Source organism: Ambystoma mexicanum, chromosome 1p (assembly GCF_040938575.1).
Source record: "Ambystoma mexicanum isolate Mex_15411 chromosome 1p, UKY_AmexF1_1, whole genome shotgun sequence".
Taxonomy (NCBI): domain Eukaryota; kingdom Metazoa; phylum Chordata; class Amphibia; order Caudata; family Ambystomatidae; genus Ambystoma; species Ambystoma mexicanum.
The window spans coordinates 106,713,587-106,739,552 of record NC_090921.1 but is presented as its reverse complement, the minus strand read 5'-3'; the positions used below and the strand labels follow the sequence as shown (position 1 = coordinate 106,739,552).

At 46.1% G+C, this 25,966-nt stretch overlaps 1 protein-coding gene across 3 annotated transcripts in view; it reads right to left on the bottom strand.

Moving 5' to 3' along the window:
- Positions 1–25,966, bottom strand: part of SENP3 (SUMO specific peptidase 3) — a 407,541-nt gene that overhangs the window by 24,663 nt on the left and 356,912 nt on the right. For all 3 annotated transcript variants that reach the window (XM_069644338.1, XM_069644347.1, XM_069644357.1), the window contains exons 7-8: positions 20,618–20,695; positions 20,282–20,419 (exon numbers count right to left, since the gene is read on the bottom strand). In XM_069644338.1, coding sequence (XP_069500439.1) covers positions 20,282–20,419; positions 20,618–20,695 — 216 coding nt within the window. The remainder of the gene's footprint in view (positions 1–20,281; positions 20,420–20,617; positions 20,696–25,966) is intronic.

Here is a 25,966-nt window from a genome sequence, read left to right as displayed (position 1 = left end):
CAAACTCGCCACTCTGCGATTCTTTCTCTCAACACAGCCCGGTTCTCATTGATTCCCCCCCTTGACTCACCAGCTGTGATGAACCACTTGGCCTTTTGCTTTTCTGGAATGAAGGCTGGTACCACGGGCGCGGGAGCTTCCGTCACTCCTCCTTATTGGCATAGGCTTGCCTGTGTACCATTGACACCTGCTGCAAGACACTTGTGCTATTGTTAACGGTCTTAGGCTTTCTTCAAGGTTCTACGGGCCTGGAAGGAAAAGGCCACTTCTCTCCTCCGCACCCTCTCTATTCCTGCCGCCTTCCTCCTTCGCTTAAACTGCTGCGTCTTGTTAGCCGTCTCGACGTGTTTGCTTTGCTCGTCTTGCTCGTACCGGGTCCTCTTGAAAAGGCTGTCAGGTGTGCGTGATTCAAGTCAGTTGCCTGATCTTGCCTGATCCTCGTGTCAGGACATGTCAGGCAAACAGTCCTATTACAGGTCCGTTGTTTAAAGGTGTTTGTATCGGAAAGGGGGGGGCAGGGGGGAGTTAAAGATTTCGAATATCCTACATGGTATACAGAGGAAGAGGTGTTGTATGCCTTTCTCCTGCGAGGGATTTGATTAAGTTTGAAAGGGTGAGATTTGTGGGGTGTGTGGAACAAACTGGAATGACCAGAATTATTGTCAAAAGACAAATGGGTAGATTTGTGGGAACTGTAGGGTTTTGTCTGAGCAAGTTGGGATTGCAGGACATGATAATCAGAGACGGATTGATAGGGTTTTGTCAAGGTGGATTTGGGATTCAGGAAAGAATAACCAGAAAGTCGAAGAGAAGAGTGATCAGGAGTATTCAAAGAGGAACCAGGAACAGCAGGATTCCGGGAGTTGTGGTTCTTAAGTTTACCAAATGCGAATGGGTTATTGCCTTTACCTTTGGGTAAGGGAGATTTAATGAGTGGAAGACATGATGAGTGGGAATAGCTTATAAAAGCTTCAGAGGCTTCATTCCCCTCACCATCCTCTCCGTGATGGTATCGCGTCTTACCTGGGGTGTTCCCTGAAGCATAACCCAGACTTACCCTACCCAGGTGATCCTCCCCCACCGGTCCACCCCAGGAAATGGATCCAACAGCGATTGCCATGTCTTGGCCACCTAAATAAGGGATTCTCGAGGTTTGTTGGGGAGAATACCCTCAGGTTTCTCACAGAATACACTGGGAGAGATTACCTGCATAGATGTGCTGCCACTACCGCTAGTACCTTGGTGATTACCCTTGGAGTAGAGGCTATGCCGAAGGGTAGCACCTGTAATTGGTAGGGCAGGTTCGCAATTTTGAAAACGCAAGAATCTTCTGTGCGCTGGGAACATTGAAATATGAAAGTATGCATCTTTCATATCCAAGGTTGCCATGCAGGCACCCTGTTTTAACAGAAGAATTAATTCCTGTAGCATTGTAAAGCAGAATTTTTGTGGCTTGACATAGGTGTTTGCAGGGCGCAGGCCTAGGACAGGGCACATTGTTAAGTCTTTTTTCGGCACAAGGTAGTACATTACATTTTTTTTAAAAACGTTTACCTGGTCTGCTGGGACGATTTCTATGGCGTCCTTTAGAAGCATCACCTTCACCTCTTCCAACATGATACGTTGGTCTTCCTGTGAAGACGACCTTTGTCTTGGCAGGTGGTTGGCTGGCTGGTGTTGGAATCAGCTCTATGCAATAACCCCCTGCCACAGTAGAAAGTAACCACTTGTCCGAAGTGATCCCATCCCATGCGTGGGTAAAGTGTGAAATATGACCTGCTACTGGGGTGGCATGGGAGGGAGCCTGTAGCGGGTGGCCCTAGCTTAGGGGTGGGGGCGTTGAGCCCCCTCTAGAGGAGGATCTGCCAATAAATCGAGACCTTTGGCCTCTTTGAAAAAACCCTATTGGGAGGACGGCCCTTGTGACGAACCCCATGACGAACCTTGGCCAAATTGATTTTAATTTGAAGCCCGTTGGGAGTGTTGCCCTCTGCAACGGCGAGAGTTAGAGCTCCCGCTTTGCCCAAAGGGTTTGTTGGTGAGCTGCTCTATGGATTTGAGGTTTTCATATTGCTCTTTGTCTCTTGAGAGCATCCTCCAGCGCTTTGCCAAACAAAGCGTTGGGTGCAATAGGCATGTTTAGGAAGGGTTGCCTGGGTTTCTAGTTTCAAGCCCGATTGGCATAGCCAATGCGTGGAATTTAATTAGTTTGCCTTCTGTCACAATTCTCCCTGCATTGTCCGCCGAATCCAAGTTGTTCCTGAGGATGCAGTTGGCTACTTGTTTGCCCTCTGCGATGGGGAGTGAGAGCTGTGTTTTGAGGGGCTCAGGGAGCGATTTCATCCCACTTGTGACAGTTATAACTGGCTAATAACATTGTGTTATTAGCCATCCTTGTTTGGTAGGCTGCCAAGGAAGCTACCTTTCTTCCCAGTGTGCAGACTTTCGTACTCTCCTTGTCAGGTGGGGCTTCGGCAGAGGCTAGAAGGGTTCCCGCTCTCTTTCTTGTAGTAGTAACTACTAAAGAGTCGGGTTTTAACACCCCCCTAATGTATAAAGGGTCTGAGGGGGCTGGTCTGAACATCTCGATGCGCGGGTGGACTGCTCGTGTTAAATTGGGGGTAAGCAGAGAGGGTTGGATGCGTCTCTGTGCAGATTATAACAGGTGGATACATTGGGTTACTGATTTTTTTTTTTATCCCCAACGATGTCCTCCACAAATTCTTTGTCGAATTGGGCTGGTTTGTCTATGCTCTGCCGCCTTTAGGAGCAGGTCATTATATTGTAACTGGTTGTCTACTGGGGAGTCAGCCACCCATGGGTCAATGTGATCTGGGGACTGGATGACTTATCCTCATCGTCGTCATCATAATATTGGTCCATGTCCACGGTGTCCCCTTCGTCCTCTGGGTCTGTGTATGAGCCAGGGTCTTGTGAGCCTTGCGTGGTATGGAAATACGTATCTTGCCCTAGGTCCTGATGCGAGGTGGTAGCCTGCGTGGTGTCTACACAGGGCTCTTCTGGCAGCGGGCTGAATGACTGCTGCCTGTTAGGGAAAATTCTCAAAATGTGCCACTTTCCGTTACCTTTTGCTGGATTTCTAGGAGTTGATTTATTTTACCTGGGAAGAGTGTGAGCCTTTTTTCCCCACTCTTCCATGAATTTTGATGTGCGTTTTACTTTTGTGTTCTTTGGTTATGGAGTTTTAAAACAACTCAAGGCATCATCTTTTTGTGTGCGTCACACAGCACCTTCAGTGCAGTGGCACAGGGATGTCTTTCAGACTTCAAGTTTTAACTACCTTCTCTGGGACTGACTACCGTCTCCCAGAGCATGTAAAGTTAAATTGACTTTACTAGTCTCTTTATAGGAAGATAGTGTGTGCTGGGTCTGTAAATTTAGAATGCTGGAGGGGTTGCCTAGCTCCCCCTCCTCTGCCCCCTCACTGCCCCCGAGTCAAAAAACACTTATGTAACAGTCACATTTTACCCTTTCCTACTTTAAATGGCTGGTGGCAGTGGTTTAGATCAAACTACCATGAATGTTCCCGACTGCTAACAACGGTAGCTAAAAATCGGGTCAGCAATGTTTTTCAATATGGTACCCAAGACCTATCTGTAAAAACAGACTTCAGTCATCTTTTTTTGCCATTTCTTTTAGGAAAGGTCCTTCTTGCGTTTGTCTCTGCGCGCTAAACCAGTTTTGATCCCTTTGTTGGCCTTTGGCGGGCTTCAGTGCTGAAGCCCTCCTCTGGCCCCCGAGTGTCTGGGATGGAGAGGATGGGAGGGAGGTGCCCGAAACTCCCTGTGTTTAGTCTCCTAGGAGACCTTGGCCGGCTGGCTGTCCAGCAAGGACAGCCACCCTGCTGTGTGAGTGACAGCCAGGCTGGAATGTATTGTGGAAAACTGTTTAAAAGCAGTTCTCTGGGACTTGGAAAGCAGAGTCAACCACTGGAACGAAAGAACCGAAGACGAGCTGAAGGAAGAGGACTGCTGCAACTCCTGAACGACCGGTGAAGCCCTGCTGCAGGTCCGAATTGCCTGAAACTCATGGACAGAGAAGCCCTTCAAGGCTAACTTCTTCCCTTGAGTTTGGTGGGAACAACCAACTTGTAAGCCGCCTGGACACCGTCCCCTCCTGGTCGAATTTTCGGCAGAGTGCTGTGGAAATCCGGATAGCCATTGGGAAGGATACCAGCTTGTGGTTTTTAAGGCACTCACACCTTAAACCGACATTTTGCCAAGCTGGTGGCCTCATCCCTGGGCAGTGCAGGAACCTCCCAACGTTGTCCTTCCTCTCCCCACAACTGAAGCTCAGGAACAGCAAGATCTGCTCGAACTGCCAGAAACAACTACGGCTCTTCTTCACTTTCAAGGTACTGTGCAAACGCGGTCCGGAAATCTTTTCAACCACGGAGAAAGTTTGTGAAACTTTCCCACCTTCAAAGGCTTGTCCTTCCCTAAACATTTGTCAAACTTTTCGCTTAGCCAAATTCTTCTAAAATCTGTGGCAAAGACTTAACCGTTTACTACCAGAACTGTGCTATCCTATACAAATACTCTGAACCATTGACTTTGGGCCAGGCCTATGAAATGAATTGCTGGTTGTAGTTTACTGAAACTCTTTGCCCTGCCTATGTAGGTATTTGGGCTGTCTATTCATATAACATTGTCTTTTTACCCCTTTTTAAAGTATCTGAAGTGCCATTTTGCTCCCGCTTCAGGGGAGCTGAACTTGTTCAGTAACTTATTTTGGTTGTGTATTTGTGGTGTATTAATATCTGATATTGAGCTGCTCTTGATAGTGTAATATTTTCAAACTGACTGTGTAAATAAATGTATATTGTTTTACCAAAAAACCTTGAGTAAGTGTTTGTTTGAAACACTGTAATTGTTGGTCCTATGTGTAACTTGTTCTACTGCTCATGCAACTCTTGAGATAAGCCTGGCTGCTCAGCCATCGCTACCACTTTACTGTGTAGTACAGGCTTGTACCAAAGGTGATTTTGTACTGACACTTTTAGTCTTAATTGCTTGTAGTGTTGTTCCCAAAGGGTACTGCATGTGATTCTGCCCAACACTGCACCGTTCTGAGTGGCTGCTGCTCTGCTCCGTGGGGTTCCATGAAGATTTTGGGGGACCTCTGGGTGGTTGTCAAAGAAATTAATAAAACAGGACATCTCATGACTAATTGCTCTCTGGTCCACTGTGAGAAGCTTGGTACTACAGAGGGAGGTTCTGGGACAGCGGTTTTCTTATGGTGCATAGCCCCTGAAGGAATTCCCTCAGGTGCAGTGTAGTCCCTGGTTTTAGTATCTTGAACCTTTTTATTCTGGGACGTCAAAGACATATGGTTTTTCGACGTTCGGGCCTTCAACAGGGTGTCGGAACCGTGCTTTTTTATTAACTCGCTCATTTTTGGAGGCCATCGGGCGTCTTCGACGCTCGGTCGTCGGCGCCTGAGGACTTTGTAGGTCAAGACGCGGTGTCGGAAAATGACTTTACCGTCTGTTTCGGGGGACTGTTGTGTGGTGATCGCGATGGGCCAGTGTTATGCCAAGTTTGAATGCAGTACCCTTTGGGAACACTACAAGCAACTATGCCTACAGGTGTAAGCAAACCAACTTTTGGTATAAGTCTGTACTACACAGTTTTGATAGCGTGTTGAGTAGCCAGGCATATCTCAAGAGGGGAAATGTGAGCAGTAATGATGTTACACAGAGGACTACAAACACAGGTGTTTAAATAAACTCTTACACTCAAGGTTTCATGGATAAACACTTATCAATTTATTTATCAGTCAGTTATAAAACATTCACTAGAAGGAGGCACTTCTATAATCACACAAATATGCGTCAATACTGTACACCATAAATTTCTGAATCAGACAAGACCCTATTGGAATGGCCCACAAACACAACCTACACCAACAGATAACTTTAGTGACAAGGGTGCTGGGGACATGAATATCTTACTGTAGACATTCAGAATACTTTAAGAGCCGTAAAAGGCAAAGGTCATTAGAACATAAAGTGTTACAATTATTCTTAGACAGTGCAAACATTTTGAGTTCACCAGAAAAGTCAATTCAATTCAATAGGCCAGGCCAAAGTCAATGGGCTAAAGTCTTGGATAGGATAAATCGGTTCTGGTAAGTAAACGGAAAAGTCTTTGCAAATGTTCTCAGATGTAGTTTGCAGCAAAAAGAATCATATGTTGGGTCACAAGCTGATTAGGCCTGTGAGTTGCAAAGGTTACAAGCACTTTCACTGCGAGAGGTAAGTACTCTCCGTCTTGTTTCACAGTACCTTACAAATGAAGAAAAAGAGGCAGCTGAGGACTTCTGTTCCTGGCAGTTCCTGTAGATCTCGCAGTTCCTGGGCCTCAGTCGTGGGGATAAGAGGAAGGACTTCGGGGGTCTGCTCTGCACTGGGACAGTCAAAGGCTTGCAACTGGCAAACTTCGATTTCGGTGGCTGTAAGCAAAGCACACAAACTGGTGTCCCTCTCCCTGGTTCTACGGTTTGCTGCAGCAACTCTGAGGAAATTCAACCAGCTCTGAGAGAGGTGTCCAGGTGGCTTACTTTCGAGTTGATTGGTCCCACCAACTCAAAGGGAGAAGTCATCCTTGCAGGGGTTTCTTGTCTATTAGATCTTCGCAAGAAGGCACTGCAGCAGGGCTTCACTGGGCAACCCAATGGTCCAGGAGTTGCAGCAGGCGTCCTCCTCAAGCTCTTCTTCGGTTCCTTCGTCCAGTGGTCGACTCTCCAAGCCGAAAGACTTGCCTTTTATTCAGTTCTCTCCCATTCATTCCAGCCTAGCTGTCACTCACCCGGGAGGGTGGCTGTCCTTGCCGGACAGTTAACCAGCCAATCACCACAGAGTGCATTTGTGTCTCCTAGGAGACTAAGCACAGGGTGTTTCTGGCACCTGCCTCACTTCCTGCCCACCCCAGACACTCTAGCACCAGAGGTGGTCTTCACTCCTGAAGCCTGACAAAGGAGAATGAACAAAGAGACCAAACTTGGTTGGGCGCGCAGAGAAACACTCGAGAAGAATCTTTCCAAAAAGAAATGAAAGAAAAAAAAAAGACTGGGACCTGTTTTAACAGAGGGGGCTCAGACGCCATCTTGAAAAACATGGCTCCCGCGTTTTAACGTTATCGGAGCTACGAATAGTTCACAGTCGGGAAAAATCATGGTAGTTCGTTGTTAAACCACTGCCAGCAGCCATTCTGAGAGGAAAGGGTAGCATTTGACTGCTATATAAGTATCTAGACACAGGGGATACTAAGTAACCCCCCTGCACTTCTATTGTAAGATAGGGTGTGCTGGGTGTAGGAATTTAAAAAGACCAGTAAAGTCAATTTCACTTTACTTACTCTGGGAAACAGTAGTTTATCCCAGAGAAGGTATTTAAACCTTGGAAAAGCCTGAAAGGCTTCCCTGTGTCACTGCACTGAGGGTGCTGTGTGACCCAAATGAAAAGATGATGCATAAGGAGTTGGTTAGACTCCATAACCAAAGAAGACACAAAAGTAAAAAACATTTAAAATACACGAGATTGGGGAAAAAAAGGGTCAAATCCTCAAAATCCAGAAAAGTTGCTGGGGGTTTCTAAGGTGAAGGGAATTAGCAAATGTTTGAGAATTCTCCTCAACAGCCAGAGAGCAGGGAAAGTTCGGACCTCCCCCTCAACGCTGCATGTATGTAACCTATTGGTCGACAGGCGTGGTCAACCTTCGGCTGTGGGAGTGTGCTTGGTGGGATGAGACTTTGTAGTGCTTCAGCCGCCCCCGTGTCATCCCTGTAGAACCGCTGGCCTGCCTGCTGTTGTCGGGGGCTCGCACGCAAGAATCTGATGAATCCTGATCGTCCTCATCGTTACTTAAGACATTGATGCTGCCGTTGCGAAGGCTCCCTTGACGTCCATAGCGGCCTCAGCCTGTATGGCGTGGTGGGCCCAGTGTTTGGTCTTGCAGTCCTTTAGGGTTTTAGGCCTGAACAGTTTTCAAGACATGCACTGTCTGTTAGCGTGGTCCCTGGGGAGATAAAGATTGCATACCCGGTGAGAGTGTCTTACCAGGGGAACTTCCTATTAAAGGGAGGGCAAAATTTAAAAGGGGTATTTTCCATGCTGTATGGGGATGGCAGCCTGGCAAATAAGATGGTAGTAAAGGGGAATATACATTTTATTAACAAGACTAGAATATAAATCTTCCCCACTCTCCCTACTGTGCAGGGCCGAGGCCCGGTGGGGCATTCAGAGGCCGTAGACAAAGGATCGTTGAGACGCCGTTCCTCTTAATAGCCTGACTGCTCTGCCACACTGCCAATGTCCTAAGCTAGTATAGACTGATACAAAGAGCTGGGGGATCTACAAACCACTGAGATAGCTTACTAAAGTTAATGTTAAAGGATATTTGTACCGCGCACTATCACCACCGGAGTGGTCCCCTGGTGGCTCCGAAAAAAAGTAAAGGGGAGGAGGGAGACTTGACATGTGAATCGTAAAAACCTAGAAGAGACGCACACAGTCGGTGAATTGGCAAAGCAACCTGAAAGACTGATGTGTGTTAAAAGTTTGAAGTAGCAAAATTATATTGCAAGTGGTGGCTGCGCACGTTTGAGTGAAATGCGAAGAAAGGCAGAGCTATGAATGAACTTTGAAGTAAAATACAGCTGCGAAGACAGCGATACCAAGTAACGGAGTGGTCCGGTGAAATAAAGTAGCCCACTCTTAAGTCTCCGTAAAAAATGAATGGTTTAAAGCAATAAAGCGTATGAACCGCAAAAGTGAAATAAAGAAGTTAACTCCCAGAGAAGGGGGAAGTGAAAGTTCAACTGTGACATTTAGTCGAAGTGGTCCTGCTGTGGCCTCTAAAGAAAACCAAGCACATTCGAAAGCCTTCGACCTCTGAAATGGGTCTGAGCCAGACTGTGTGATGCAAGGTCTGATGAGAGAGCGGGACCTTTGGGAACTGTTTTGCTGAAACATTATTTTTAATGGCAAAGAAAAGACTTAAATGTGGAAAGCCAGATGGGCCTCGATCCACGTGTTGGAACTGTTTATTGTGTTAGAAGCTGAACCAGAGTGTCATCCTGCCTACAGGGACAGCTTTACTCTGGAGGTTGAACGTGGGCTGGAGAGCTGGTTCAAACACATTCATTTGAACACTTTTTTCCTTTTGCATACATTTCTCCTTTTTACACTTTCAGAACAAGACATAGGGCAGGCATTAGGTTTTGTTAGCATAGGCCATTTTGATTTGACAGACTCCACTAGGAGTGCTTTATTTATCATTTGATGGTCGAGACTACGCCTATCTTTGTTATAGGCCAAAATAGGAGTTTCTCCAACCCCAACCATTTCAATAAAGGTTTTGCACATTGTAACTATGATGTCAGTGTCATACTTGTGATACCATGCCTCCCCTACACCTGGTAACATTTTTGTTACAATAGCAAGTTTAATTTCCATGATAATTTGCACCGTGCACTATCACCACCAAAGTGTCCCCTGGCGCTCTGGTGGATCTGATGAGTAAGACGGGGGTGGGGGAGTTAGTAGGGCATAGGGGGGGTGGGAGAGTTCATAGGGCATAGCGGGGGTGGGAGAGTTAGTAGGGCATAGCGGGAAGAGGTAGAGGGAGAACTGCGATGTCCTGTTGACAGCTTCAGTTTGGTTTGCACAGTTTGCTGAGCTTGGATGCGATATACGGCTTGGTAGACTCCCATGTGCTGTTGTGCAGGACTATGTATGGTTGGATTGTTGTTGGGGGCGTGGTGAAGTGCGTGCAGATTGCTGTGCAGAGGAGGTTGCGCTTGTTTTGTGTTTGAAAGGTGTAGGTAGAGCTTGAAGTTTTAGGGTTGGGTTAGTGGGGTATTCTTACATCATCGCTTCAGGCCCCTCTGCTCAACGTCTCTGCCAGTGTTGTCTGCTGGGTGTTTTGTAGCTGTTCATTCGCCGGGTACTGTGCACGGTGTGGTCTTCCTCTGTAATTATCTAGAGGTTTGTGGGGCATATGTTTGTGCCGGCCTCCGCCCGCTCGTCTGTGGAGAAGGCTAGGTTGAGCTTTTGCCCTTAGTTTGGCCAGGTTGCGCTTACCGTTGCATGGGCATGGGCCCACCCTCCACAGACCAGGGGCTCTAAGGCCTCCAGGTGTGCCAGTTATTGCATAGTGCTTTCCCCCCTGCCCCTCCCATCTGCATCTAGGGTTCCTGTCCCTTGGGTGGTCTCTGGAGTGGGGTAAATTAGGGAATGGGTCTTTCCTAGGCTTCCTCCCTGAGCTGGTCCTTCCCTAGGGTGATGTTTAGAGGGGGGGGGATCGTTTGGGGTGACTCTTTCTTGGTCTTACTGCCTAGTTTGTTAGCCCGTGTATGCTTGTTGAGGTGGGTTCTATTTCCAGTCGAGTCTGTTTTTTCTGGTTGTTCCCGTCTGATTGTGGGCTGAAAAGCCACATTTTCAGTAGTTCTCTGAATTTTAGGTGATGCTTTGCATTGAGTCTTTCTTTTGGGAGGGTGTGCCAGGTTTTTGCTGCCAGGTGGGGGAATCACAACCCTTCGTTATTTTCTTGTGTATGGTTTTGGTTCTAGGCGAATGTCGTTGCTTGATCCGAGTGGTCCGGTCGGTAGGGAGATGGTTATTTTCATTTGTAGGAATTCAGCTCCTTGGCCGTGCATTGCTCTGTGCGTTGCGCACATTGTTTTGAATCTGATTTGTTGTTTGATGGGCAGCCAATGCAGCATTTTGTGAGCTGGGGTGGTGCGATTCCTCCGTGGTAGTCTCATGAGGAGTCTGGCTGCTGCATTTTGGATAAGTTGCAGTTTTTAGTAGGCGTTTCGGCATTTTAGGATATAGCCTGTTGGCGTAGTCTATTCTGGACATGGTGAGGGAGATGATGGTATGCATTTTATGGGTGAAGGAGAGGAACAGCAGGATCCTTTCTACAGTGTGCAAGAGGAAGAAGCATTTCTTGATTATTGCGTTTACTTGTGGCTCTAGTTTTAGTTCATTGTCCATCAGGACTGCAAGGTTTTTGAGTCTTGTCGATGGGGACAATCCTTTTCCTAGTTCTGTGGGCCATGGGATGCAGTGGTTGTTTCTCTGGTTTTTGGGTAGAACCATTGTTTTGGTTTTGCCTGGGTTGAGTTTGAGGTGGTTTGTGTTCATCCATTCACAGAGTTCTTGTGGGCAGTTTGAGCGTTGTGTTTTCTTCTTGTGCGTCTTCCATTGTTTAGATGTGTCGTCTGCGTACTTGCTGCATGTTAAACTGTGTCATTTTATGAGCTTAATTAATGGAGTCAGGTAGATATTGAAGGGCAGCAGGCATAGGGACGATCCTTGTGGCACTCCACAGTTGGTTTACCTTGGAGTGGATTAAAGAGCTTAATGCAGACTGTTTTCGTTCTATGGATTAAGAATTATTTAATCCAGACCAGGGCTAAATCGGTGATCCTACTACTTCTAGTCTCCGGATGAGAATGTCATGGCTGACTCGGTCTGATGCTACGGAGAGGTCCAGTAGTATCAGAGCCGAGTTTGTGTCAGAGTCTGCAATTGTCTTGAGATCATCCCAGATTGAGAGAAGTGCTGTTAGTCCTCTCTTTGAACTGAAGCCGACTTGTTCCTGATCTAGCACCTGGTGTTTTTCTATGTGCTCATGTGTTCATCATAGACAAAGGTTTCAAGTAGTTTTTCTGGGTAGGGAATGTTTGAGATGGGTCTGTAGCTAGAGTGGTCTTCTACTTTGCCTGCCGTGTCCTTGAGGAGTGGTTTCATGTATACCGCTTTGAATGATTGCAATCATTTCCCTGTTGCGACCAATAGGTTAAAAAGGTTTCTGTAACATTCCAAAGGTGTGCCCTGTGTGAAGATTGATTGTATATGTTTGGAGAGCAGGGGTCCATACAGAACCTGTTAGGACAGTTTTTCTGAAGTCCTACTAAGGTTTTAGTAAACCCATTCAACTGAGGCTATACAAGACTCCACTCTTAGTATACGGCTGTACCACCGGAGTTCAGGGTAGCGTAGACAGAGCAGCCTTGCTCATCTTAGGAGGGTGAGAGGGCTGTAGAATCAGTACAAAAGAAATTGTAATACAAATGGTCGAAAGAAACACTGATACAATATGTATTGTAAAAATAAATGGTTTATTTAAATACAAGTAGGCCCAGATAAATCTTGGGGGAAATAAGTACTCTCACAGATCATATAAACACATTATAGAAAAACACTATGCTTGGAGTTACACAGACCAAAGCATATAACCTTATTTGGAACACCCAACAGGAGTTCTAGGGAAGTCAAAACCAATAGTTATTTTTAGATTACTTTCAGTAATACCAGGGTAGTAGACCCAATCAGTTGTACCGTGACGCCCAGCAACAAATCACATAGTAATGTCAACTGGACAATATATTTTTCTGATCTATTGAAACACAGATTCTAGCAACTGTATAAACCTACATTTCTGATTCAGGATAACAGTTATTCTAGGGAAGTTGGACCCTGGAGTGTAATTGTTACGCTCCCACAGGGGCGTCGATCTGAACTGGACAGCTGCGGTCTCCACCAATGTGACGCGTAGTGCCAAGATGACGGACTGGACTGGCCCACCTAGCTTCGTTTACTTGGCCCGTAGAAATATTCTTCTGCAACTGGTGAAAGGGAATTAACGACCCGTGGAGTTGAGCGTTAAACCCCCCCACTCCCGCTGATCTCCCCACTGATCACCTTTGATGTCCCCTCTTATAGTCTCACCTGATGGTTTGAAAAGATGAGCTCTCCATCCTGCATTGAGTGCAGGGGCGGGTAGATAACCAGTTGCTTCACTGGCTCGAAGGAATTGGTGAGTTCCAGAACAATATTGACTCAGATTCCCGGCAAGACGCCGTAAGTATGTAGTTCGTAAGAGTTCAAATGTCTGACTTTCACTCTGTCCGATTCCTTGCAGGTTGCAGCTTGACCCTAGCGAAGAGTTCCTCGTGGCAACCGGTAATATTCAGGTAAGGATTTGTATTATCCAACATAGTTCGATAAAATAATGTCAATATGTAACCTGTTGCTTTCTCCCTTATTCAGGCGCTGAGAGAAAGTATGAAGTCTGGGGGAATAATGCCTCCGGCGGTAATATCAGGTAAGTCTATTGTGGTGATGAGGTTTCCCCTTGTTTGTCCCTTTGTTTCACCTTGCTATCCTTTTGTTTCCTCTTAGGGGCCTGGGTTCGGAGAGAACGCAGTGGAAGCTGCGCCGACCCGTGAAGAAGAATAGTACCCCCGGTGTTAAAATCAGGTAAGTCTATGGAGGGTAACTAATATTGCCTCTGTATTCCCTTGGCTCACCTTGCTGTACTTGTCTTCCCCTTAGGTGCCGGAGTGCGGCGGGAACATGCAGAAGGATGCGGTGGAATGTGAAGATGCTGCGAAGGCCGGTGAGCTCTGCGCGGCGTTGCAGCAGGCGAGGCGATGCGCATAAAATAACTTCTTTCTTCCAGCTCGAAGGCGCGATGGATCGGGAATTCAGGTAAGGACCAAAGGCATTGCTCCTGTTCTAACCTTTTCTCCTTCTTTCTCCCTTTTTCTAGGAGCTCCGGACTCGAGGCGGGCGTGGCAGAAGAATGGATGCAGACTTGCAGGCGCGGTGAGCGTTACGCTGCTGGATGCAGAATAACGCGAAGCGTGTGCTGCTCTTCGGGCGTGGTTTAAATAGCCTCCAAAGTAGTCCCAGGTAAGTATATCTCCCCAGCCCCACCCGAGTAAAAAAAATAGTCCCTAAGTAAAGTAGTCCCTTCCAAGCCTCTTTTGGCTTGGAGCTCTTGCAGCATGGTCTGCATCAGGTAGGTTTGCAGCATGGTTTGCATCAGGTAAGTTTTAATCTATGAGCCTGGCGCCAGGACTGACTCTCCATATGAGCCTGGCGCCATAGACGCCAGGACTGCACCCAAATAGCCCCTAGCAGGGGTTGTTGGGCTTGCTTGGAATGACTTGATGCCTGCTTCCGGGGTTGCTGGACTTGGTCTGGGTCCCCGGGGGTAGGCATCATGACAGTAATATTCAATTACAGTTGCTTTTCAGTTCACAGACTAAGGGAAGCAATATAACAGTTATACTCCATGTAAGTAAAACCTATACACTTAAATGCAAGTGTAAACCTAAGACTGTTTTGTGTCCGTCTGAAACAGACCAGGGAAAGCAAAATCTAGGGTTACACTTTATGAAGCACTCAAGGTTATTCTAGGTAGTTAAAACCTAAGGCAGACTTATTCTGGACAGGCTAACAGCAAGTTGGGGGATGCAAGACCCAGGTGGGGGGACACTCATACATTTATTCTAACAGGAATAGTGAAGTAATACCAACAGCATTACTTTTGGGAAGAGGCAAAACCAAATCACAGGTGAGTATTATAACCTTGCATCTACTTTCTGTTAGAATGGCAAAACAGTTTCTAAGGAAAGAAAGATGTTACATATACTTTTCAGAATGGCAGAACATTTCTAAGGTAAGTAATAACTTGTGCAACTGTTCACTCTCAGAGTTACAGTTATCAAGCAACTTCTTTTGCAAATAAGTATCTTTTAAACACTTAATCTCTTTTCTAAGCAAAAGGCCCAATCCTAAGCAAAAGGTCCAGGGGCTTCACAGAAGACACCTTAGAGGATTCCAGCAGGGGCCTGGGTGCACTGGACCAAAGGACTCCCAATCACACAACACCACAAAACTACACAGGAATCACAAGAGACTTAAGGTAAGTAAATACCTTAAGCACAGAGAAGGATTTACAGCAGGTCGACTTCAGGATCTACAGCCAAAAACCTGGTTGTTGAATTCATTCATTAAGACGACAGGACACTAAAAGGACGTTTGCAGCAAGGATCATGGGGGAAGGCTCTAGGCAAGGTTTTCCTCGCGGCTGGATGCGGTTTTATGTATTTGGTGCCTTTTTCAGGAGCACAGAAGACAGAATATCGCTGGTCGGATTCTTGTCGTTTGCAAGGTCCAGAACTCTGGTGAGGGGAGTTTTCGGACTGGAATCGTGTCTGTGGAGATCCAGCTGGATGCCCACAAAGTTTCACCGAGATTCAGAAGACAGTTGTTCGAGACCCTCCCCACCCCCCAGCACCTTTGCTGGACTCTAGGACTTTTAAATTCTTAACCTGGAGAGAGTGAGACCTTTTTCCCCACTCTCTAATGTATAGAGCAGTGAAGTGAAATTGAGTTTACTTGCATTTTGTAACTTTTTAGACGGAGCACTTACTATCTTACAATAGGGTGCTGGAGGGGATACTTCATATACCCTTTGTCTAGTTTCTCATGGAACATTCCCTTTCTACAATTAATGGCTGGTGGCAGTGGTTTACTTTTTACTACCATTGTGTGTTTCTAACGTGGGCTGCAACTTCAGACTTGGTAAAGCACCCTTTTGTCAAAATGGTCCCAGTCTTTTTTTGCCATTTTTTGCTCGAAAGGTCCTTCTTGAGATTTACTTTGATCATTTTGTCTTTGACGGGATTCACAATTGAAGCCCGCCTCTGGCTCCAGTATGTCTGGCATGGGCAGGAAGTGAGGGAGGTGCCCAAAACTCCCTGTGCTTAATCCCCCTGTTGTGCGATTGACAGGTAGGCTGGAATGAATTGGAGAAACATACATAAAAGGTAGGGCTTTTTGGCTTGGAAGGCAGAGTCCACTACTGGACGAAGGAATCTGAAGAACTTGGAACACCGGCTGCAACTCCTGGACCGTTGGTTTGCCCGGTGAAGCCCTGCTGCTGTGCTGTAGCCCCAAATTAGTTTCGACTAGAGGAGCCCTGCAAAGACTACTTCTCCCCTTGAGTTGGTGGGACCAATCAACTCCATGAAATCATTTGGACATCCTCTCGGAGCTGGCTGTACTTTCACTGCTGCTGCTAGAGCCGAAGTGCGAGGGAGAGGAACACCAAACGGAGTGCATCACTTTTAAGATGGACCTGAGCTGCTGGAAGATTACCCCGTACTCCCAGTAAGCAGGACTGACCAAGCCTGAGCCAGCTCAACAGGGTGCTGGACCCCAGATGCAAGGAAAGCCCAGAGTGGTATCCGTGAGACCGCAGTGGTGCTATTTGCTGAGACGCGAGCAGCTGAAACTGCAAAGTGCTGCTGAGTAGAAGTTTCTCCTTTTCTGTCGCCGACCATCCCGTTGCAGGAGTCCCTAGAAGTCCTCCGCTTGTCCCCACGACTGAGGCACAGGAACAAAATGATCTGCAAAGCCACACTGGAACAGAAGCCAGCTGGAATAATTTCTTCTAACCAAAAGGTACTGTACAGTCTAAGAGAACTTAGCTCTTGTTTGTAGCCATACTTGATATCAGTTGAGACTTGTCCTAGTTGCTTCTGTAGAGTTGCTTGCATCTTCATCCTCTTACAAGCCTCCCGGCCTGTGGCCCTACATCGATTCTACTTTTTCTACACAGACTTCTAAAACAGTGTGCAAGACTTGTATTCACCTACAATAAGTGCTTTAGCTCACCTAGACTTTTGCCCAGTTGATATTGGCTGGCCTGGCTTCCTGAATAACTCTTCTTTCCTCTGACACAGTGTTTTACTGTCCCTTCCAGGTAGGGGTTAATCTACTTTGCATTGAGGGTTCAAAAGTACTTACCTCCTCCAGAATAATTGTGTGCTCTCTTGCTTTAAATCGAACCCTTTTCTTTGACATCCTTTTCAGTAATGCTCCGATTTAGAGAAACTAAGAACGTATCTTGGAGTGTATTTGTGCGTTACTGATATAATTGCCACTTTTGAAGAAAGCTTATTCAAACTGGATGTTAAATTAATAATTATATAATCAAGAAACCTTGAGTGCAAGTGTTTATTTGGATACTTGTCACTGTGAATCTCTGTGTAACCACCCAACTGCTCACATTGACCCCTCTTGAGATAAGCCTGGCTGCTCAGCAACACTACCAACCTGTGTATTACAGACTTATACCAAAGGTTGGGTTCCTATTGCCAGCAGGTCAGGGTTGTTGTAGTGCTCCAAATCTTGCTCAATAACTGTGCACCGCACAATGGCTCGAGGTCCCAGGATATTGGGTGCTGCAGCCCCACAAGTTCTCAGCAAAACGTGGGATGGCTCAAAATGCAGGTCTCTTCGAGTCTAGTGGGTCTCGCCAGGCTCGGAGTCATGATCATTCTTTTAATAGTCACCAGGTTGATTCGAAGGAAGGGCTACAGCAAGTTCTGGTTACACAGCAGGCTATCTGGTCGGTGGAAACCATTTCAGCCGCAAATTCGTCATCTTCCTCTTTGATTCCAGTGGTAGGCTACCTCTTCAGCTTCCAGGTTCGGACATTTATGCAGAAAACCCATCCAATGAAACGGCCTTGCAACATTCAAACTTGTGGGGGTGGTGGGGAGGGCAATCCTTTCAGGACAGCCAGCCTCCCAGTTTAAAATGGAATCTCGCACTCGGGCTGAAAGACAAAGAACTGCAGAGTTTTGGACTCCTCCCTCGCTTCCTGCATTCACAGACACTTTGCATCCTGGGCGTGGAGTCCACAGGACTCCTGCCGAAGATAAAAACAGAAAAAAAAGAAAAATAAATCCCACAAAGGAATTTCCTGCCTTGGATGTCAAGGAAAGGAACAAGAAAGGACAGGGAACACTAAAATGGCGGGGGAAAAACAAGGGCCAGAGCAAGATAAAGAGGAGCCCCTAGGGCTCTGTAAGTGTGGCAAAAGTTTCCCAGTCACTGAGGAACAGGGAAAAATAATCTATGAGTCTATCTAAATGTTTTGGGGTTACTATTACTATGAAAATCTTACCTAACAGAGCCTGCTTTTTTGCCATTTCTTACCAGCTTGACGAATGCCTCTACTGATATTTGGGGAAGCTTTGGAGTTTGGGCTACATGAATGGCTGTTGACAGTGGTTTTACCTTGACGACGTTTAGTCTTGATTACTCGCAGGCTGTTAATTCAGCCTCAGTAATGCACAGAAGGGCCACCATTTTGCAAAAATGGTGGGCTACTTTTTTCGCCATTTACTGTGCGTTTGCGGTTTCTGAGGTCTTCACCTGCAATTTTAGGTGTACAATGCAGGGCGTGGTGATTGCAGAAGTTGAGCTGTAGTTCCTGATAAAAACTCTGAATCTGGAAGTTGCTGACCAGTCGACCACTGGAGATGAAACTGAAGAGAAAGTTGAAGAAAAGACGGCTGTAGCGATTACCAGCAACCAGGGAGCCGGATGTATAACCAGAGCCTGTGTTTACCCTTCCTTCAAAGCATCCTGGGGATCCCTAAAAGGACAGCCCTGTCCCAGAGCCTGGTGAGACCCACTAGACTGAAGACCACCTGCATTTTGAGCCATGCCTTGGCATGCTGCGACCTTGACGGGCTGCAATACACCAATACCATGGGACCTTGAGCCATTATGCGGTGCATGGTCTTCAGTAAATCCCGCTGAAGCTTTGGTGAAATCCTGCTGGACCTCCAGAGACTTGATTTGAACCCTTGAAGTCCCCTCACCAGGGCTGGACCAGATTAGCGATGAGAATCCGACCAGCGATATTCAGTCAGTTCTGGCTCCTGAAGAGGGCGCCAAAACCACAGACCCACATTCAGCCATGAAGAAACCCTTACCTGGAGTCTTCCCCCGTTGATCCCTGCTGCAAATTCCCTTCCAGTGTCCTGTCTTCAGTCTTCACAACAAGGAATTCATCGACTGTGTTTTTGCTGCAGATCCTGAAGACGTCCAGCTGCAAACTCTTCTTCTGTGTTGAGGTATTGGTGTTGGCTGGGGGTACTACTTACCTTTAGCCTTTTTGTGATTCCTGTGAAGCATTGGGGGCGATTCATGTGATTGGGAGTCCGCTCATCCAGTTTACCCAGGCCCATTGCTTGACTCCCTGTAGGGTGTCTTCTCTGAAGTGCCTGAAACCTTTCCACCACTCTAAAGTAAATAATTATTTGTTTGACCAGCTTTCTTCAGGAACTGTGACTTTTGCTACATCTGTGCGTATCCTGGCCTGCCTGTTGGCCACTAGACACCCTCTACTGCCACTGAGAACACTCATGCTCTAAGAATAGGTAAGGACATCTGGTTTAGGGCTTTTGCCTAGAAAAGATAATGTTTAAAAGTTACAAAAAGTTGGTTGGTAACTGTCATTCTGAGAGATTAGCAGTTACACTGGTTCTTAATTACCTAGAATGTGTTCTGCCGTTCTTAAAAGTATATAGGGTTAAATTACTCACCTGTGAATTGGAGGCACCTCTTTCCAAGAGTAATGCGGTTGGCTTCACTTTACTATTTCTGTTAGGATATATATGTGTAAGTTCACCAACTGAGGTTTGCTTCCCCATTCCTGCTGTTTAGCCTGTCTAGAAATAAGTCTGCCTTGGGTTTTACCTACCTTGAATAGTTATGTGCTATTCTGAATAGGTGTACTGTGGGTTTAGCTGACCTCGGTCTGCCTTGTGCAATCCTAAAATTACCGTTAGTATTCTAAACAAGGTATATGCATTGGTCTGTGTACCTTAAAGCATTGTGTTGTGTTTTTATACTGGGTTTATGATTCTATGAGAAAGTACTTACCCACCAAGGTTTACCGTGGCCTACTTGGATTTATAATAAACTATTTTGTATAATACTTCTAGTGTGTTTCTTTGGAACTATTTGCATGGTACAGGTTCTATATACTTCCTACAACTCTCTCTCCATCCTAATATAAGCCTGGCTGCTCTGTCTATGCTACCAGAAACTCAGGCTGTACAGCCATATACTAAGAGTAGAGTCTTGTACCTTCTCAGTTGTAGGTTTTTACTAAGCCCTTAGTTGGACTTCAGAAAAACGTTCCTAACACATGCCATCTGCCCAGCATAAGACACTTCACATGGATGGGGACTGGGTCCAGACAGACCAAACCCCCAAAATCCAGCCACACACAAACCCCCACTTTGCACGCAAAAGTTGGAGCTTTTCCCTAGGAAAGAATTTACCATAAATGGAACGAAGAAGACCAAAGTACAAGATGGGCAAAGGACATGGTACTCTAAATGCCATTTAGTGGGCTACTTGGTGCGCTATATAAATGTATTAAAGTAAAGTAATTATCTGTCAAATGGAAAAGTGCACAATACCAAAAAAATGAAAACGGTATTAAAGTAACTGCTGCCATTAGCCCATCCTGGACATGTTTGTAACCAAAAAGGTAACTTTGTTGAGATTCCATATTTGCTCCCTTTCCTTTACTCAACACTCTTCCGAGCTAGCCCCACCTGCTTCTCCTTTGGAATACAGCAGACTAACCTTGGGACACCGTCTGTTGAGAGTACGCTGAGAGTCAAAATATGTAATGCTTTTCCGGATGACGTCAACAGACACCAGTGACCAGTGAACTTCCAAGTGGATGGGAATGAGGAGCAGGTCCTTCTTAAAGATATCCACCTGCAACAAAGAGGGAGAACAACCCACATCAGGCATTCTATCAAAGAAGACATTTCAGAACATTTACAGTCTCACTGGCATGAACAGATAGACCAGAGGAACACAGTAATACTGGCATTGAAGTCCACATACCCCCCAACCGTTCCTCTTCCGAACGCAGAAGGATAGCAGAACTAAACACAAGGGAAAAACACTTACATTTTTTGTCCAGCGCTTGACACCATCATACCCATTGGTGCGCAGTTTGTCATAGAAAAAGCTGTTAAAAAAGTGTACCTGGAACCAAAACAAGAGAAATGTAAATGCAAGCAAACAGTACAGATATTTTGATGAAAGCAGATTTGCTGTAGATGTTACGAAACATTGTACCTTGCTTTCTTATTGTATTCAGTACGCAATTCTCTAATCAAATGGATAAACATGAGCAACATGACAACAGGGAGCAGAATCAAGTGACAGGATGCTAGTTTATGATTTTCTTAAATACCAGTAGATGCAGGAACAACAGTTATAATAAGCACACACCCAGTTCCCTCTCTTGTGAAGTTCAGTACTAAAACGTATGGGCCCTTGTGCCCAAAAAGTCACAAGTTGCAACTATGGTTTCTTCGCAGAAGGTATTTCAGAACCGATGGAGTATTATAAAATTTCGTTAAAGTAAGGCAAGTATTTACTTCAAGTCAGGGTGAAGCGGTCACTTAGTGTCAGGAGCTGGTTGCAGTCCTCACCAGAAACAGGAGCCTCTAGACAAGCAGTGCCAGGCCCCAGTACCAGCCCCAACAGGTTCCTTCCTGAACTAGCACCAACTTGGATGCTTTACCGCAGCTCTCCCGCAGACAAGCTGGCCTTCAGATCTACATAGCCACCCGTTCCTACACCACTGAAGACTAAAAACTGCCAATCTTGCAGGTTCTGACATATTCACAGTTAGAAACATCCAAAGATTGTCAAGCGTCAAATTCTCCAGCATAAATTTACCTCCGGGGAAGCATCCAACAATATTGTGCCCAGGCCTCCAGATAAGGTGCATACTGGGCCTTTTTACACATGAAAATCTTGTAAATATGACAGCTTTATTATTTTTCTTTGTACATTTACATACACATTTAGAGCAGAGGGCAGTGCAAAGGTCAGGTTCCTTGACAGAAACCAGAAGGCTTCTTTTGATTTTTATCTACATGGATGTAATTGCAATCCATAGATAAAAGCCTCTGAAACAGAATGTATTGCTCTCAAGCCTTTCAAAAAAAATAAACTACACACTGTGATAAAAAGGAATGGTTTATTTCCATTCAGCTTCTGCCGTATTGTTGCTCATGGAGCAAACAAACACTAAGCAGGTTTATTTTCCTAGCATTTTTGGATTGTAAAATTAATAAGATGGAAAACTAAGTTACAATTGACAGTTAATATTTTGTAACAAATTATGCTTTTTTCCAGTGAAAGCAAACCAGTATTGCACAATTGTATTTTTCAGAGTTCCTGTGCTGCGTGCATAATCATGCGGAGGCAGATCAGGTTTACACTTCTAATTTAGTCTAATTATAAAAATAGTGTAAAATGAGGACTATGCACAGTCTAGTGTACATCCCTTTAACCTTGCAGTCAATGGGGTACATTACTATAAATGTTCAGTAGCAGCAGAGTCTTTGTTCAAGGGTGAGCGATTGTCATTACACCAATCACAGGTGTTGTAGCCTCTCAAATCTTCAAGACTACAATTAAAACATCCAAAACCTGACTCCTCAGGAAGTGCAAGCAGTATTAAAAAAACAAAAAAATTAAAGTTACAATTGTAATTGAAATAGAAACTCAGCAAAACCTGTCCCTGTGATAATCCAGATGAACAAGTTACTTACCAACTGGTAACGTTCTTTCGAATGGATGTTCCTCCCCACATATTCCTCATCTTTCATATCCCTATCTCGGCAGCTTTGCAAAATAAATTCTCGGTAGAGGGCGCTGGGAAAAATGTCGTGGCGTCTGTGTACCTTGAGGGCCCGCTGTGGCGGGTTGACGTCACCAGTAGTATAAGTAGCTCGTGCTGCGCCCGTTGGCCTCAGTTCCGTTTTTTCATTCCATAACTCGAGGAACTTACCAGGCGTACCCCAGACTGCAAGCTCTCAGGAAATGCAGAGTGTAGCGCACGTAAATTGTACGGCGGGGTAGGATGGTAGGGGCGATGAGGCATACGTGGGAGGAACATCCAGTCGAAAGAATGTTACCAGTTGGTAAGTAACTTGTTCTTCGAATGGATTGTGTCCTCCCACGTACTCCTCATCTTTGATAGACTCCCAAAGCAGTGACAATTTGGAGGCGGAAGTACTATTTACATTTTTCACTAATGGAATGAAGGACTGCCTTCGCAAAAAGGCATTCTTGAGACTATGAGGAGTCTAAGCTTAACAAAAGGTATGAATTGACGCCCAAGTTGCAGCCGAGCAAATGTCAATTATGGGGACACCCCTTTGAAGAGCCGCGCAAGTTGCCATAGCCCTCGTGAAATGAGCTTGAAGCCCTTCCGGCGGGTCCTTTCCAGCAAGTCTGTAACGCTCCCCAATATCAGTGTTATCTACCGGGATATAGTTTGTTTTCTTACTGCCAGTCCTAATTTAGGACCGGTATAACCCACAAAAAGTTGGTTATCAAGGCAAAATTTTGCCATTGTCGCAATGTAAAAACTGAGAGCCCTTTCTGGGTCTAGTGTGTGTAACCTTGCTTACTCTTTGCCCAAATGAGGAGGAGGGTAGGAAGTTGGTTGAGAGTTATTTTGTTGTGACAAATGAAAGTGGAACTACTTTCGGCAAGAATGACGGTTTGACTCGATCCTTATGAAAAGTAGTAGAAGGAGGTTTGCATGGAAGAGCCTGCAACTGACTTACCCTGCGGACTGAAGTTAGTGCTACAAGGACAGCAGTTTTCAGTATTAAGAGCCTTAAACAGCAGGACTGTAAAGGCTCAAAGGGTATAGGGAAATGAAATGTTACTCGGGGGGTACACGTGGTATCTTGAAATAAGAAACTCCTCAGAGTAGCGCTTAAAGATGGAAAGCGCTGCCAGGTATACCTTTATTGTTCCAATCTGGAGTCCCAAATTGGCCAGATGCAACAGGCAAGAAAGCATCATAGGAGTGCCACATTGAAAAGGGAGTAGAGTCAACGGCTACCCAGGCCAAAGGCGTGACAGGGGGTCACAATACTCCTTGCAGGAGAGCTAGGAGAGTACTAGCTCGAAAAAGAGATCACCGTAGGGTACAAAAAACAGGAAGGTTTATTTTAACAAGAAGACATATTTACAGAATTCTTTGTGCCGTGGCACATAATATATGCATAATGAAGTACATTTATAGTCTGCATATCGGTGGGTTAGTAATAAATAGTGACAAACTATTCCATGTATTGTTTACATTCACAATACATTAACATTGTCGACACATGAATTGGTGTTTCTGGTTCGGTAGGTTGATGGCAAAGGGCAGTGGCTGGATGAAATGGAGCAGCGCTGCAAAGTTGTACCGAACTGTCTTCAGGACATCAAGTCGTGGTCGGACTTGGTTAAGTAAGATGGGCGTCATACATGTGCAAGTAAGTTGACGCCATGGCGGTGGTCTTGTTTTCCCAGCTGTTTATTACTACGGCTGGTTGGGGGGGGGGGGTGGGGGGGGGGTGTTTGGGGAGTATGGGGGGGGTGGAGGGCAGTCTGCAGAAGTCAGATGCCCGAATCTGTGCCGAACTGAGAATGAGCTGTGTCACTGCAGGCCCTTTATCTCTGTACCTCTCAACCCTCTAGAGTCAGGCCCCCCAAAAAAGAGGGTTCCGCCCATTTTTTCTTCCTTCACATTGAAATGGGTCCACATTCATGTCCTTACACCAGTTACTGAATTTATTCCAACGACACCGGTACAAGGATTTGGTTGCTGGCCTTCTGGCCAAAAGCAAAATCTCCATTACGTCACCCGGGAGGTCCCAATCCTTGTATCTTAGCCTCTCTGAAACCATGCGTGAAGGCTGAGTGTCCTGACCTCTGGATGGAGAACCCAACCTTCCCCTTGCGAAAGAAGATCCTCTCTTTGTGGAAGACGTATTGGAGGGCAGATGGACATGTCCAGAAGGTCCGGGTACCACGTCCTCCTGGCCCAATCCAGAGCAATAATGATCATGGTTTTCCTGAACATTCTCAACCTCCCAATTTGGTGAGGAATCACGGGGACTGGAGGAAACGCATACAGTAGTGCAAACTCCCAGTCTACTACGAACGCGTCCCCTAGAGCTCCTCTTGTGGGAAATTCCCTTGAGCAGTATTGTTCGCACTTCCGGTTGACACCGGTCGCAAACAGCTCCACTTGAGGGGTTCCCCAAAGGGTGGAGATCTCTTGAAGGACTTCCTGAGCTAGTTCCCACTCGCGGTAAACTGTGCTCTGCCTGTTCAGAGCGTCCACCGCCGTGTTCTGCTCTGCGGCTAGGTGAACTGCCGTCAGAGATTCCTTCTTGTATTGCCCAGACCTAGAGCTGCATTGCCTGTCTGCACAGTGGTAGTGACCATACGCCTCCTCTCTTGGTGAGGCATTACATGGCCACTGTGTTGTCTGTCATTATCAGGACATTCTTTTCCCGTACAGAGGGCAGAAAGGCCTTCAGCGCTAGTCCGATTGCCCACCGCTCCAAAAGTTTGATGTGTAGTTTGGACTCCGATGGAGACCAACAACCGCTGATTGTCAGTTCGTTGGTGTGGGCTTCCCACCCTGTGAGCGAGGCGTCCGTCACTACTGTTATCTCCGGCCATCGTTGCCAAAAAGATGGTCCCTTGAGAATGTTGTCCACTCAAGCCCACCAAATTAGATCTTGAGCAACTCTGCACGGAACTTGTAGAAGATCCGACATGTTCCCAGAAAATTGGGACCCCTGAGTTCTGAGAGCCTATCAAAGGGATCTCAATCGGGCCTCTGGCACTAGGAAAATGCAGGACACTGAGACCGAGCAACCTCAAAAAATCAAAGGCTGGAAGACGTTGGGCATTCTGGAATTTTACTACCATCTGCTGAATGTGTTGAGTTATCACCTTGGGAGGTGAGGCTTTCCCCGAGGAAGTATTCAAGACTGCTCCGATGAACTGGAGTCTCTAGAATGGTATCATATGGCACTTCTTGAAATTGAGGGAGAAGCCCAGTCAGTGGAGGGAGAGGCAGGTGATACTGAGATGTTCCTGAGCTTGCTAGGGTGAACGAGCCCTGATCAACCAGTCATCCAAATAGGGGTAGACGTGAATCCCCACTCTCCTGAGACTTGCTGCCACTACCACCATTAGTTTGGTGAAAACCCTTGAGGCGCAGGTCAGCCCGAATGGCAGAACTCGAAACAGATAATGAGAACCGCCAACTGTGAACCTCAGGTTCTTTCTGTGCTTGAGATGAATTGGCACATCAAAGTAAGCATCCTGAAGTTCTAATGATACCAACCAATCTTAGAGTATGATAGCCTGAAAGATCTTAGAAAGGATAACCATCTTGAACTTGTCCTTCCTTAGGAACTTGTTCAGTTTCTTAAGTCC